At 38.1% G+C, this 16,373-nt stretch overlaps 2 protein-coding genes across 3 annotated transcripts in view; both read right to left on the reverse strand.

Annotated features, from left to right (window-relative positions):
* The window catches only part of ICA1L (islet cell autoantigen 1 like), a 60,330-nt gene that overhangs the window by 26,190 nt on the left and 17,767 nt on the right, over positions 1-16,373 (reverse strand). For both annotated transcript variants that reach the window (XM_027965101.3, XM_042244966.2), the window contains exons 2-5: positions 13,190-13,358; positions 10,274-10,346; positions 5,979-6,102; positions 4,622-4,820 (exon numbers count right to left, since the gene is read on the reverse strand). In XM_027965101.3, the coding sequence (XP_027820902.1) occupies positions 4,622-4,820; positions 5,979-6,102; positions 10,274-10,346; positions 13,190-13,351 (558 nt within the window). In that variant the 5' untranslated portion in view covers positions 13,352-13,358. The remainder of the gene's footprint in view (positions 1-4,621; positions 4,821-5,978; positions 6,103-10,273; positions 10,347-13,189; positions 13,359-16,373) is intronic.
* LOC101111780 (transcription factor Spi-C-like) lies at positions 1,816-4,614 on the reverse strand. Its single transcript, XM_042244967.2, has one exon. The coding sequence runs from the start codon at positions 2,681-2,683 to the stop codon at positions 1,934-1,936; it is 750 nt and encodes a 249-aa protein (XP_042100901.1). The 5' UTR covers positions 2,684-4,614; the 3' UTR covers positions 1,816-1,933.

A 16,373-nucleotide genomic window follows, 5' to 3' on the forward strand; every position in this document is an offset into this window, starting at 1 on the left:
GAAGTAGTAGTAGAATAAATGGAAAGGGGACATAGTTAAAGTGTTATAAAGCATTAGTAATAGTTCTGAATCATACAGATGTATTTATGAACTTAAATACAGGCTTATATTTCTTACATACAAGGTGAGTCATCTGCCAGTAAGTCATGTGAATATTCAACTTTAAATGTACTCATTCATTCATTCAACGAATACTTAAAAGGCATCTAATATGTGCCAGGCACTGCTCAAGGAATGGGGATACTGTGGTGAACAATGTCTTCGCCACCATCCCTGAGTGAGGGGGCACAGGAAAAAAAGGAAGTAAATAAATATATAAGATGATCTCAAGTCACAAAGATAGCATATACATGAAACAGAACTGAGAAATGACTTTTGATAAGATGTCAGAAAGCCACTGGTGAGCTCAATGCATGATGTCTGAACTGGGAGGAGGACAATGAGAGGATGAGAGGACCATGCTAGGACACTGAGGAGAGCCTGCTAGACCCAGGGAAAAGGAAAGACAAGTTCTAGGTATGGGGGAGGTGTCTGCAGAAAGGGGAGGAATGGGGTAGAGCATATTCCTTCCTTAAGCACAGAAAGTAAGTATGAGAGGTGGCTGCAGAGGGCCCAGGGAACGGAGCGTGCAGGGGTATTTGGGTCTAGATAGGAGGTGTGGATCCTATTCTTTTTGTTTGTTTAATTGAAGTGAAATTCACGTAATATGCACTTAACCATTTTATTTTGTTTTTTTGTTTTTTGTTTTTTTGAATCTTTATTTATTTTATAGAAATATAGTCGATTTACATTAGTTTCAGATGTACTACATAGGGAGTCAATATTTTTCTAGGTTATACTTTATTCAAAGCTATTAAAATGTTGGCTACCTTCCCTGTGCTGTACATTACATTCTTGTATCTTTTCTGTTTTATATTTAGTAGTCTGTACCTCTTAATCCTCTATGCCTATCTTGCTCCCCTCCCCCCAGCCCTCCTCCTACTGTTCTCTATATCTTAGAACTAGTTTGTTCTCTATATCTTTAAGTCTGCTTTTATTTCATTATTTTCATTTGTTTCAATTTTTAGATTCTATATATAAATGATAACATATAGTATTTGTCTTTCTCTGTCTGACTTATTGCAGTAAGCTTAATATCCTCTAGGTCCATCCATGTGGCAAATGGCAAGATTTCACTTTTTTGGCCAAGTAATATTCTCTGTGTGTGTGTGTGTGTGTGTATACCACATCTTCTTCATTCTCTTGTTGGCTAGAAGGTTGCTTCCATATCTTGGCTATTGTAAATAATGTCACTATGGGAGTTCCCTGGTAGTCTAGTGATTAGGATTTGGCATTGTCACTGCAAAGGCCTGGTTGGGAAACTGATATCTGACAAGCCACACAGTGCAGCCAAAAAAAAAAATTGTCTCTTTTTGAATTAGTGTTTTCATTTTCTTTGGATATATATCCAGGAGTGGAATTGCTGGATCATATACTAGTTCTAGTTTTAGCCACTGAAAATTTTAAAGCCCTGAATATAATTTAGCAGGAACACCATCACAGGCAATCAGTTTTTGTTCTGTTGCTAAAGCTATTGGACATATGCTAAAGTGATTCTTTTTTTTTTTTTTTTTGGTCTGAGTGTATGACAAGAAAATAAGGTTTAACCAATATGCAAATCAAATGGTCTCCACTGGTATTATTAATCTAGAAAGAAATAATTGCATAGTTACTAATAAGAGGAAGGACATTTAGTCTATACTTTCAAATGGGATAATCATTCTAAAGAGCTGGCAAAATTTCTCCCCAAGTTAGTATAGATTATATGCTATGTCATAAAAGATAGCAATCATGAAGTGTGTGTTTTTTTTTTTTCAGTATTTCCTTTTAGAGAAAAATCCTAAAACTTGTAGGGACTTCTGATGTCAGAAAATTATGAAATGTAAGAGTATATTTAGCAATCAGGGTGACTCAGCTCATGGTAATTGGCATATGTATAATTATAATTTGCATTCCAGTTATTTAAACTGAGATATCCTTGATCAGGTTGAACATACTGTGAATAGAAGATCTCTTTTTCCAAGAAGTAAGGTGCAGACAGTCTTTGGAGAATGGCCTCACTGAACTGGTAAGTTAGCTTTCTCCGGATTTTGATGATTTCCCCAGTTCTTCCATAATTCCTCAGTGCTCTGGCCATTTTCTGGTAAGTCATGGTCTTCCGGTTGCCTTTTCTTTTTCCCCAGAGTTGGGCAAGTTTTTCTTTGTTTTTTTTTGATACAAACTGAAAGATTCCTTTGGTTTGATCTATCCACTGAATACAAGATGCCATCTCTGGATTACATAGGGATTCATGAAGGTATTCAAACAGTCGGAGCTTCTTCCTGCCTTTTCCTCCCTTTTGCTGGAGAAGAACAGGTTGTACCAGCTGGTTTTTGGGGACGTTCTCCAGAGATTGATGAATATTTCCTTCAAAATAGAGGTCTGCAGCACTGTTTATGACTGTTCTCCAATTATAGATGGGTTCCTCTGCAGGCTGCACACCATAGCTGTTGGAATTTCCTCTGATATGAGAACGGTGGTTGATAAAAGCCAGGTAATTTTTGTAATCTGAGGAGTACTGAAAGTCTCCAGGTGAATGCTGCCTCAGTACTTCAAAGGCATCTTCAAATGCTTGACCCAGCTTGTCTTGTTCAGCACAAGCCATGCTTCATTAAAAAATTGACAATTCTGTCCATCAGAGGCCAATGCAACGTTTATAAGTGCTCCAGGTGGAAACAACTTTCCCCTCTGACGCACAGGTCTGCAACACTCTCCGCACTTAACCATTTTAAAACTGTACAATTTAGTGACATCAGTGCACTCACAGTGTTGTGCAAGCACTCCCTTGGATTGTATCTGTCAAGGATTATAAAGGGGATAGAATGACAGGTTGATTGAGGCCATGTGTCCATCTACTGCCCATGTCTCTTGGAGAAATCAATGAGGCAAAGCACTTGTAACAGCTAGTAGAAAGATTCCATCTATATTAAATATAAGTATGAATTATTACAGCTACTTTAAATATTTATAAAATGGAGTACATTAAAAAAAATATTTATTTGGCTGCAGCGGGTCTTAGTCATGGCATGAGTGATCCTTTAGTTCAGACATGTGTGATCTTTTAGTTCAGGCACGCAGCATGCAAACTCTTAGTTGGGACATGTGGGATCTACTCCCCTAACTGGGGATGGAACCCAGGCCCCCTGCATTGAGGGCATGGACACTTAGCCCCTGGACCACCAGGGAAGTCCCACAGTGAGTGAATTTTACTATTTATGTATGGTAAATTCAGGGGATACAACTTATAATAAGTAGATTATTTAGCTTATTTAACTAATATGCAGAGTACATCATGTGAAATGCCAGGCTGGATGAAGCACAATCTGGAATCAAGATTGCTGGGAGAAATAATCAAGAGCCTCAGATACGCAGATGACACCACCCTTATGGCAGAAAGCGAAGAACAACTAAAGAGCCTCTTGATTCAAAGAGAAGAGTAAAAAAGTTGGCTGAAAACTCAACATTCAGAAAACTAAGATCATGGCATCCAGTCCCATCACTTCATGGCAAATCGATGGGGAAACAATGGAAATAGTGAGAGACTTTATTTTCTTGGGCTCCAAAATCACTGCAGATGGTGACTGCAGCCAGGAAATTAAAAGACACTTGCTCCTTGGAAGAAAAAAAGTTATGACCAACCTAGACAGCATATTAAAAAGCAGAGACATTACTTTACCAACAAAAGCCTGTCTAGTCAAAGCTATGGTTTTTCCAGTAGTTACATATGGATGTGAGAGTTGGACTATAAAGAAAGCTGAGCACTGAAGAATTGATGCTTTTGAATTGTGGTGTTGGAGAAGACTCTTGAGAGTCCCTTAGACTGCGAGGAGATCCAACCAATCCATCCTAAAGGAAGTCAGTCCTGAATACTCATTGGAAGGACTGATGCTGAAGCTGAAACTCCAGTATTTTGGCCACCTGATGTGAAGAGCTGGCTCACTGAAAAGACCCTGATGCTGGGAAAGATTGAAGGCAGAAGGAGAAGGGGATGACAGAGGATGAGATGGTTAGTTAGCATCACTGACGTGATGGACATGAGTTTGAGTAGGCTCCGGGAGTTGGTGACGGACAGGGAAGCCTGGCGTGCTGCAGTCCATGGGGTCGCAGAGTCAGAAATGACTGAGCGACTGAACTGACTGAACTGATATGTTCACATATACAGTTGCTTTAAAAGTTTGTGGTCAAACTTATGTATTGTGGCAGAATGAAAACTTTGATAACCTTAACTTATAATTAATAATCACTTAACATGTGTTTTTATGTAAGTACTTTCCCTACTTAATGAATGATTTTCCTCCTGCAAACCACTCCTAAAAGCCCAGGTAAGCAACATTTGAAAGGGAGTTATATCTACTATGCCAAATGGTGGGGGGAAGAAAAAGTGCATGACAACCTTTTATATTTACTTCAACTGGAGATTTCTAAGCAACTTAAGAATTTGTAATATAACACATTTTCCAAAACTAGTCTGATGTTTTTTGCTCTTGATTAAGTTATTCTGTAGAGGTTCAAGAAAATAGATTAAAAGGATGCATTTTCCTACTTTTCGGAACTTTTCGACTTGTTTCAAGGTGTCTGGGTCCAGTTCTTGAGATACGTCTTTCATCCACAGCAGGGCTCCTCTGTATTCTGTGCGAGCCCGCTCCATCCGATTAATTGTCGTCCAGGTATCAGATACCGCCCTTTGACTGAATGTTGCTACTTCTTGCTGAAGTCGAGACAGGGGAGTATACAGGGCCAATCTAATGACAGAGAGGTAAAAATCAGAGGGATGTACATCCCACAAGCAAAATAAAGACAACCATAAAGCAGAATTTGCTATCAAGATGAGTCTAAAAACAGGAAATTATTAAGATGCCTAAGAAAATTAGAAAGCAATAAGGCTCACACAGCTAACTTTGAATTGTTAATAAAAGGTATGTTCATATTTCTTTTTCTTCTTTTAGGGAATACATCATTTTTGCAACATTTTGGGATGTTTACCATGTATAAATAATCTGCCAAGTAAATCTGCCATTTAGAAAAGAATTTCATGAGTAAATGAGATCCTATATTTACAAAGCATGTTCCCATAAGCAGAAAGTTGGGGTTTTTTGAAAAATTGAAGGAAAATCTGGGTGTTAGAAAAGTAGATAAAATGCTAGCTGAGCTAATGAGGACAAAATCCATAGCATCTGAGGATGAGAACAAGAGAAAAAAAAAGGTTTAAGAAACATAAGTCAAACCCAGTTTCTCTACCTGCTTCTGACTCTGACTTAGTGAATGGAGGGACTTGAATTTCATGTCCCTCAGTTATCTCCTTAAAGATGGACTTTTGCACTAATGTGGTGTTTCAGCATAAAGCCACTTAAGTTATGCAATGCCATTTACAGGTCTGATAAAGCCTGTTTTTATTTTTCTCTAGAAAAAGGAAATATGTTGGCTGAATTCAGTAATTGCAGGGGAGTCTTTGTAACAAGTATCTTTATGCTAAAAAGTTATAAAATAATAAATGTAAAGTATATAATTAAGAAGAAAATATTTCCTCTGCTTATAAAAGACATGTTCCAATGTAGTCATAGATGGTAAGGTATCCAAAAAATGAAAAAATATGTATATACACATACTTAAATTTTAGCCATTGTGTGCCTCTATTTCACTAAACCACTTAAGAAACTTAAATACAGGCCTAAAGGCTATTTCCAGGAATTAAGCAACCCATGAATATAAAATTTTAAGTAATGATTTAAGTACAAAATAAGAGTTAGGCATCAAAACAGTTATATACTGCAATATACAATTCTTCTCTTTTAACCTTCCACTGGAATCAAGAGAAACCTTAAAATATTCAAATCTAGCCACATACATCAAAACTGTCATACTGACTATAAAGTTAAAGATGATGCAAAACCATGATAAACCTTTGCTTGGCTGAAGAACAGAGTGCCTTGCCAGTGGCATCCATCATTTTGCCAGCCTGCGTTGTATCCCGTTCTGCTTGGAACTTTAAAAAGAGCCCTAGTTCGTTTTCTTCCTCCGATATAACTAGGGGAAAAATTACAGTATAGTTCATTGTTTCATTTCATCATTTGTTTAAAACACACACATATACAACTAACATTCTAACAGCAGTAATTCTCTATACTTAACAATAAGGGGCAGGAGGAGAGAGACTTGTTTTTAAAATGTAAATTCCTGAGCTCTGTTTCCAGAGACTTTGATTTTACAGGTCTGAGGATCTGCCTTTTTTTTTTTTTTCTAACAAGAATTCCAGATGGTTCTGATCAGTGACTCCCTAGACCTCACTTTGAGAGAGACTGATCTTTAATGAAAAAAAAAATTCCAAAAAGATAAAACCACAGATGACACATTTTCAAATGTGCAGAGATGCATATTAGGATCATTAGCACTTACAAAGTATTTGGTTTCCTATTTAAACTTATTCTTGTCTCCCATCCTGGCTTCATCGTCTATGCTCAGTATTACAGATTCACAATTGTCCACAATTTTGTTGCTAAAACCCTAAAAGTTGTCACATAGTGCAATACTACTCAAAGTGTGGTCCGTGGACCAGTGCCAGGCTAGTCCAGTGGTCTGGTCTGTGAACCATTTGCTACCAGCTTGTGACAAATACTCACACTAAGATCCCATTAAGAAACTTTTACCTGTTTGACTATCTTATATCTATTGACTCTAATCACCAAAAAGTATGCTTATATTTGTGCATGTCTTCTTTAATTTTTTCTAAAAATTTTTTATTGTATTTTCAAAAGTGTCAGCTGACAACAGATTGAAAGTAAAACGATGACCCTTCACCACAAAGTTTTAGAAGTACTGACCCAGCGGAAGATGACTTTTTATCACAATAAGACCAACAGGTGAGGGGAGCCCATAAAGTGTTCAGACTGTGAGCTTAAAGTGAGAAACCTAACAAGTGTCATGCCTCATTCCACTCTGGTTTACTGATGGGAAAACTGAAGTTAAAAACTGAAAGGGAAGTCCCTTGTGTCCCTCTGAAGCAGCAGGGGAACTCGGGTTTCTCACTTGCTAGCTGCCCCCTCACTAGTCCTCCCACCAGTGGTGCCTACAAGGAAGTCCCTGGGAGGGCACGGCAGTGTTTGGGAGAGGGCGTCTACACATCTGTAGTCTCGTCTGAAAAAAACATGTGCTGCTTTATGAACAGCTTGCCTGATCAAGAGTGGACTGGATCTGAGGATTCTTGTTAATATTCCGATTACTTCAGAGATGTGCCGGTTACACATTTCCTCTGAATCAGAACTTTACAAAATTCATAAAATATACCTCAATGAAAACTACTAAAAAAAATATTAATTTGTACATGATGATCCAGAAAAGCCTCACAAAACATGGACCACCTCCTTATCAAATATCAACTGAACATTAACCGTAACTGAGCCTCATCCTTATCAGTGCAGAAAGGGAAGGAGATGAGGCTGAGTCTGCGCTGATTTGGTGTTGAGACCTGATACCAAAACCCACCAAGACCCTACTCCTATGTGTCCTTCCCCAGTCAAGAGATTCTCATAAAGGTTTATAGTGCTGGAAGAATCTATGCAATTGTCTGATGTTAGTCTCAACAGAAGATCTATTAACCAAATAGTCTTCAAGAAATCACACAATTATATACAATCTTAAAGAGAAAACTATGACAAGCCTAGACAGCATATTAAAAAGCAGAGACAGTACTTTGCCAACAAAGATCTGTCTAGTCATAGCTATGGTTTTTCCAGTGGTCATGTATGGAGGTGAGAGTTGGACCATAAAGAAGGCTGAGGGCCAAAGGATTGATGCTTTTGACTGTGGTGTTAGAGAAGATTCTTGAGAGTGCCTTGGACTGCAAGGAGATCAAACCAGCCAATTGTAAAGGAAATCAGTTCTGAATATTCACTGGAAAGACTGATGCTGAAGCTCCAGTACTCTGGCCACCTGATGTGAAGAGCTGACTCATTAGAAAAGACCCTGATGCTGGGAAAGATTGAAGGCAGGAGGAGAAGGGGATGACAGAGGATGAAATGGTTGGATGGCATCACAACTCAATGCACATGAGTTTGAGCAAGTTCTGGGAGATGTTGAAGGACAGGGAAGCCTGGCGTGGTATAGTCCACGAGGTTGCAAAGAGTTGGACACGACTGAGCGACTGAACTGAACTGGGACATTTCAGGATAAAGATGTGCAGATATAGATTTTATCATATACTTTCTTTTTATTGTTGTTCCGTCACTCAGTGTGTCTGACTCTTTGTGACCCCATGGACTTTAGCACACCAGGCTTCCCTGTCTGCAGGGTTCCCTGAAATGCTCCACCGGCATGCTAAATGATCTGGTGATTCCAGGACGAAATGCAGGATGCACAAACCGGCCAGTGTTTCCTCACATTTCCATCACAGAACTCCCTTGGTCCAGTGACTGCTTGATTCAGTGACTCTCTTGGTCCATTTTACTGCTTGGTAAGATATTCAGGGTCCTTAGCAATCCGACTGGGACCTTCCTTTGCTTGTATATCACCCTATTATTCTCCTTTACAAACTCTTCTGTCATGCAGACTATTCTCACCCTTCAACTTTAGTCCCCAAACCCTTTGAGTTTTACTTCCATTCCCATCTAAGTAGCTACCTTTACCAATCTCTCTAATACAGTTATTTTTTACTCCAAGAGAATTCAGAGGCAAGTCTGTACCACAATCCTGAATTCAGTTACATACTATTCTTTGTCTCTTATTTTATTACAGAAAGTTGTTTCTCCAACTGTTTCCTGGGGAAAAATACATAGTTTTACACATGGCAGGCACTAAAAAAATTACCATGCTATAATGGATTTCTTGCCTTAATGGGACAATATATGAACTTTGATTATCAACTTTTGAGACTAATTTACATTGCCGCACAAAGCAATCATTCTTCGAGCAAAGATGCACAGCATATGGACTACATGCTGGACAATGTTTCCAGGCTAGGAGGGACAGAAATAAACACATCAATTTCTATCCTGAAGGAGAGAATACTCTAGTGGTGGTGAGAAAAACAACAGATAAAATATACAGAATGTTGAATACTGTTAAGTGCTATTGTTAAGTAGCCAGAGATTGATGAGATAGAGGGGTATATTTCAGATATGGGAGTCAGAGAAGGACTCACTAATAAGAGGACACTTGACCAAATACCTAAAGAGGATTAGGTATGCAGATAGACTACTGTAGAGGAGATTAATGGCTCAGAAGGACAGAGTTTTAGGAGATGAGACCAGGGAAGAAACCAGGATCAGAGAGGTGGCCACGCCTAGTAGGGAACTATAAATAAGGCAGGAAACTGAAGTTGCTCAGTCATGTCCGACTCTTTGTGATCCCATGGACTGTAGCCTACCAGGCTCCTCAGCCCATGGAATTTTCCAGACAAGAGTACTGGAGTGGGTTGCCATTTCCTTCTCCAGGGGATCTTCCCAACCCAGGGATCGAACCTGGGTCTCCTGCACTGAAGGCAGATGCTTTACCGTCTGAGCCACCAGGGAAGCCCATACAAGGCAGGAGGGGAGACTCAAAGATTGCGTTCTAACCAGAAGAGGCGAAGAAGAGAGGAGATTCCAGCAGTCACAGGATACTGAGAAGGAACGACCGTTAAGAAGAAATCCAGGAATGCGGGTACCTGGAAGCCAAGTGAAGAGAGTAGAGTGTCTTAAGGAGGAGGGAATAATCAACTGTGTTAAACAATGTGACAACGACTGAGAATTGGTCCCAGAATTAAGTTCTTCACGACTATGACAAGAGGGATTTGGTGGAGTGATGGGGATGAAAACTTGACTGGGGTGAGCAGAGGAGAAGGAGAACGAGAAGGAATAGAGGCTGTGTGCACAGAAAATTACCTCAAAACTTCCTGTGAAAGGAGCAGAGGAATGAAGGGGAACTGCTAGAGCAAGTAGGGGTTGAGAAAGAGCTTTTAAATGATGGGAAAAAATCCACTTAAGACTCTGGGAAGGAAAACTAAACTCAGCAAAATCGATCTGTGTCAGAGGATTTGATGAACTGAGCATGCTGGGGGATTTCAGGGTAGATCACTGTAAATACTCATTTTTGTCATAAGAAACGATCCCAAAATAGTTCAGTAAATTACTATTTTTACATTAAATCTTTCATCTTCAAAAAATGCAAATGATATTTATTTTAAGCAGGAATTGTTGGTGGATAGATATCTATGATTTCATACCATTGAGTCTTAGCTGATATTTCTCAACTATCTTCAGAAGTTCAGTACATGTCTCTTGAATGGAGTGAAAAACCTTTGAAATATAAATTTTATTAGGACAATTTAAAGAACCATAAACAAATACAAAATATAAAAAAACACTTCAAAAGCAAAACATTTTCTTATAGGTATTGTCTATTTTCCTTGACTGTGATATACTTCAGTTTTGGTTTTATTTCAGATGTAGAAAGCACATTTAGCTTTCTCCCATTAGAGTTGGAAAAAATCATGATAAATACATGGAAGCTAATAAAAATTTATGACTGTGGAGTTTGTCTTCCCCTCAGCTCCAAACTATCTAAACAGCAATTTTAAAATGTACATTAAATACTGTCTACCACAGATGAAAAGAGTATAGATAGTTTTAGAAAATATTAAGTAACTTAGAGTCTGGCTTTTCTCCAATATTGGTCTAAGAAAAATAGGTCAATGGATTTACCATAAAAATTAAATAATGTTGTTATAACAACAAACTTTCAGAGTATTTTTGTTTAGAATTTTCCATGAATATTAATCCCTTCATTACGACTGCTGCCAATAGCTAACAAAAAAATAAAATATCTAATAGACTCCCATTTCAAACTTAGTTGCTCAGTCGTGTCCAACTCTTTGTGACCCCATGGACTACAGCCCGCCAGGCTCCTCTGTGCATGGATTCTCCAGGCAAGAATACTGGAGTGGGTTGCCATGCCCTCCTCCAGGGGATCTTCCCAACATAGCGATCGCACCCAGGTCTTTCGCATTGTAGGCAGATTCTTTACTGACTGGGCCACCAGAGAAAGTAAAAGTGAAAGTTGCTCAGTCGTGTCTGACTCTTTGTGACCCCATGGACTATATAGTCCATGGAATTTTCCAGGCCAGAATACTGGAGTATGTAGCCTTTCCCTTCTTCAGGGGATCTTCCCAACCCAGGGTTTGAACCCAGGTCTCCCCCAACGCAGGTGGATTCGTTACCAGCTGAGCCACCAGGGGAGCCCAAGAATACTGGAGTGGGTAGCCTATGCCTTCTCCAGGGCGTCTTCCTGACCCAGGAATCAAACAGTGCAGGGGTCTCCTGCATTGCGGTGGGTTCCTTGCCAACTGAGCTGCCAGGGAAGCCCATCTCTATAGTAGTTTTGCTTTTCTTTTGACGTTTGATCAGGCCAAAGGAAGACTGATAACAGATACTAAATTCTAAATGCAGGAGTGACCGTCAATTTTCCACGTAAATCTAAGTATGTTTGAATTGCACTTGGTATATGTGTTTGTGTGTGTGTTAACTTGCTCAGTTGTGTCCGACTCTTTGCAACCCAACAGACTGTAGCCACCAGGCTCCTCTGTCCATAGAATTCTCCAGGCAAGAATACTGGAGTAGGGTTGCCATTTCCTTCCTTATGGGATCTTCCCAACACAGGCATCAAACTTGGGTCTCCTGCATCACAGGAAGATTCTTTACCATCTGAGCTACCAGAGAAGCCAAAGCTGCTGTAAGTCCATGTGGAAGGAGATTAGAAAACAATACAAAAATAATAGTTCTATTAACACTATGATGAAGCAATTACGGTTGATTTCCCGCCCATGGGTCCTTGAAAGATATATATACTATTGCTTTTCATTTTTACAACAAAAATATTTTTGTGTTTTAGTGAGGTATAAAATTGTAATATATTTAAAGTGTATAACATGATAATCTAAGTACATACTTGATGCGTATGTATACTTGAAAATATTTCTCATTCTTAAAAAAGATAATACAATTGTGGGGGAAAGTTCTTGGCTGATTCCAAATAATTCTCTAATGGACAAAAATAACACTGAATATAAAATGTCACCCACAGATTACCTATCAGTGTGAAACAACACACAAAAAACTACTTCCATGGGAACATATGAATGGGCAGTGAAGAGTTCCCTTAGTGCTAAAACATATTACTTATAATAAAGTCCCTTCATTTTTTTCCCACAATTTGTCACTCAATCCTAAGAAGAATACTTTTTAACACAAATAGTAAAATCTGGTTAAATAGAATTAATTTTTATTTTCATATTTGTTATGGCAGTGGTAAAAGTTTATTTTTATAGAAAAAATTACTTAGTAAATTAAGACCTATTTTATTAGACTTATATTTATTTATTAGACCTATAATTATTAGACCTATATTTTTAAGAATCCCAACAAATCATTATATTTCAGGCATAACAGAGCCTCTGGCTAGAAATGTTTGTAAAAGGTTACCTAAATTAGGATATACACATGGAATTAGAAAATGTGCATTAAAAAATTCAGACTTCATTAATATACATGAGACCTTTCTTCTAATTAGCTTGATTACTTAAAACTATAAGATTACATATAGGTTTAAAGTTGTTTCATATTAATTATTCCTTTTATTTAAAATAAAAAACAGCCAAAAATACATTATGGCATACTTCAATTAACTCCATCCTTAATAAGAGAAACAAAAACTCCAACTTGTAAAATCCTCACTCACTATTTGATTTCAGTTAATCTATAATTATCACTATGTCAGTGAGGTATAGACTTCAGATAAAAGTAGTACAAAATACCAATGACACAATACACAATAAGCATATGGTCCCAGTTAGGAACATACTTAATTCACTTTCATAGCACAGAAAGTATTACACTACTCCCAGAGAAATTATCTAGTTCATGATTTACCTAATATGAACTCCAGCTCCGCCAGTGCACAATTTGTGACAACTATGGCTTGCTTATCCAGAAGATCTGATGAACAAATGGATACAACTATTCTATTATCAAACTCTACACGTATCCAGGTCAGCTCTTCAGTGTGAAAGCTTGTCATAGTCCCTCTAGTAGTCCCAAATAATAACAAGTTATATGCAATACGTGGAATCCTTAAAAGAACTTACCTCAAGTTTAGCATCCAGTTCAGCATCAGATGCCACCACATGCTCATCTTCCTTTTTTCCGGTTGCTTTGATGAAGACCTGTTTGGTTTTCCAGTATTTCTTCTGCATTCTACTGACAACTGACTGGTTAGCTTCTGGTCTGTGCTGCCCAAAAAAATCCATGGAGTGACTAGAAAAAACAGACTAAAATTAAATTTCTTTAAACATATTTTCAATAATAAGTATCTACTTAGCCAGTATTTAGTTGAATAACTGAAACAGATACTAAATAGAGTATTAATGTTAACAGATAAACTAATGTTTACTTAGTATAGTCTCAATTTATATTTTAATTATAACTTGCATAAATAACAGGCAGAGAGATTAATGACATAATAATTAGGTAACAAAATGATCAACTGTTATGATTTTCCAATAATGACTGGAAATAATTTTTTGTTCAACCAAGTGTCTACTTGCAGACACTTTTTAGTTTCTAATTTTTGCTTTTGTAAAAATACTGACAAATGAACTTATATACACATCTCTGCATGCTGCTATTATTTCCTCAGGAAAACTTCCTATGGATTAACTGCTATTTCAGAAGAAAACACTTTTATTGTATATCCTCAGCTATGCAAAGATTCAGATACATAGTCTTCTTTAAAAGTCACTTAAAGGAATATTTTAGCATCCAATAAATTAAAAAATAAATATCTTAAATATAAGGGACACACGTTGTAAAAGAAACAGAGGTGAAAACTGAATCCATTTGTAAACTTAAAAATTAATGTCTAAGTAATTGTTCTTAACAAGGCTAACATGGCTACATTTAGGAAATGCAAATGTGAAGTGTTCCTCAATGAAATGTAAAAAAAAAAAAAGAAATAATAATAAGAGTTTTAAAAGCCCAAATTATTCCAATCAATGGTGGGAGGCAGGAACAAAAGGAGGTACTAAAGTGTGTGACTCATTTCGAGGGGAATCAGCAGATGACTAATGTATTCTTAATGCTGGGAAAGAAACAGAAGTTTCCTTTCTTTTTACTTTGAAGTAATTACTAATCAAACAAAAATAGGGTGTCTAATTTCTAAATTACTAGGAGCAAAACAAGGCAACAAGAAAAACTAGCAAAAGCAAAAGAAGACTGAAACAACAGGAGCAAGGCAGCATAAAACAGTGCAAATGAAGATCACAGAATAAGAACGATTATACTGTTTAGTATAATAAATGCAAGTTTCCGCTTAAATAATAATTCTTTAATCTCAAATCATTAAAAAAAACAAAATACTATATCCAACTACATGCTATTCGGGATCCACCTAAAATAAGATGATAGAGAGAAGGATTAGTTAAGACATTCCAGGTAAATATAGTGCAAAGACAATTAAAGCGGGGATGGCTGCATTAATATCAGACAAAGTAGGTTTACATAGAAAGCATTATATGGAACAAAGACAAAAATATAAAGTCCACAGGTGGCCACTCTTTCAGATACTTGCTGGATATTCTCCTTTGTGTATCCTACTGGATTTTTGGACATAGAGCTCAGTCATCATTTAACCATACAACCTCTCGTGTGCTATGTTGGTACCTTGGCTGGACATGATTTGGGATAGAAAGCAGCACAAAGGGGTAATGGACCTGATGTAAGCATTACACTGTCTGACACACAGTCTTGAGGGAAAACTTGCAGCTCATTTCCCCTCTTCAATTTCTGCCTGTCTTTAGTTGCTCTTGATGGTTTTTCAATTAGTTTTCCCATCCCATCAGTATGAGGGTCATTATATGACAAACTGCTGGTCTCTTCAACTACAATGATGCTCTGTTCTTGCTGTTTAGTTGCTAAGCTGTATCTGACCCTTTGCAACCCACCCCATGGACTGTAGCCTGCCAGGCTCCTCTATCCATGAGATTTCCGAGGCAAGAATACTGGAGTGGGTTGCCATTTTCTTTCCCAGGGATCTTCCCAACCCAGGGATTGAACCTGAGTCTCTTGCATTGGCAGGCAAATTCTTTACCACTGAGCTAAGAAAGGCAATGCCAAAGAATGCTCAAACTACTGCACAATTGCACTCATTTCACACGCTAGTAAAGTAATGCTCAAAACCTTCCAAGCCAGGCTTCAGCAATATGTGAACTGTGAACTTCCACATGTTCAAGCTGGTTTTAAAAAGGCAGAGGAACCACAGATCAAATTGCCAACATCTGCTAGATCATCAAAAAAGCAAGAGAGTTCCAGAAAACATCTATTTCTGCTTTACTGACTATGCCAAAGCTTTTGACTGTGTGGATCACAACAAACTGTGGAAAATTCTGAAAGAGATGGGAATACCAGACCACCTGACCTGCCTCTTGAGAAACCTGTATGCAAGTCAGGAAGCAACAGTTAGAACTGGACATGGAACAACAGACTGGTTCCAAATAGGAAAAGGAGTACATCAACGCTGTATATTGTCACCCTGCTTATTTAACTTCTGTGCAGAGTACATCATGAGAAACGCTGGGCTGGAAGAAGCACAAGCTGGAATCAAGATTGCTGGGAGAAATATCAATAACCTCAGATACGCAGATGACACCACCCTCATGGCAGAAAGTGAAGAACTAAAAAGCCTCTTGATGAAAGTGAAAGAGGAGAGTGAAAAAGTTGGCTTAAAGCTCAACATTCAGAAAACGAAGATCATGACACCCGGTCCCATCACTTCACGGCAAACAGATGGGGAAACAGTGGCTGACTTTATTTTTCTGGGCTCCAAAATCACTGCAGATGGTGATTGCAGCCATGAATTTAAAAGACGCTTACTCCTTGGAAGGGCAGTTATGACCAACCTAGAAAGCATATTAAAAAGCAGAGACATTACTTTGCTAACAAAGCTCCGTCTAGTCAAGGCTATGGTTTTTCCAGTGGTCATGTATGAATGTGAGAGTTGGACTATAAAGAAAGCTGAGTGCTGAAGAATTGATGCTTTTGAACTGTGGTGTTGGAGAAGACTCTTGAGAGTCCCTTGGACTGCAAGGAGATCCAACCAGTCCATCCTAAAGGAAATCAGTCCTGAATATTCATTGGAAGGACTGATGCTGAAGCTGAAACTCCAATCGTTTGGCCACCTGATTCGAAGAGCTGACTTATTTGAAAAGACCCTGATGCTGGGAAAGATTAAGGGCAGAAGGAGAAGGGGACAACAGAGGATGAGATGGTTGGATG

This window comes from Ovis aries, chromosome 2, assembly GCF_016772045.2.
Source record: "Ovis aries strain OAR_USU_Benz2616 breed Rambouillet chromosome 2, ARS-UI_Ramb_v3.0, whole genome shotgun sequence".
NCBI classification, from domain to species: Eukaryota; Metazoa; Chordata; class Mammalia; order Artiodactyla; family Bovidae; genus Ovis; species Ovis aries.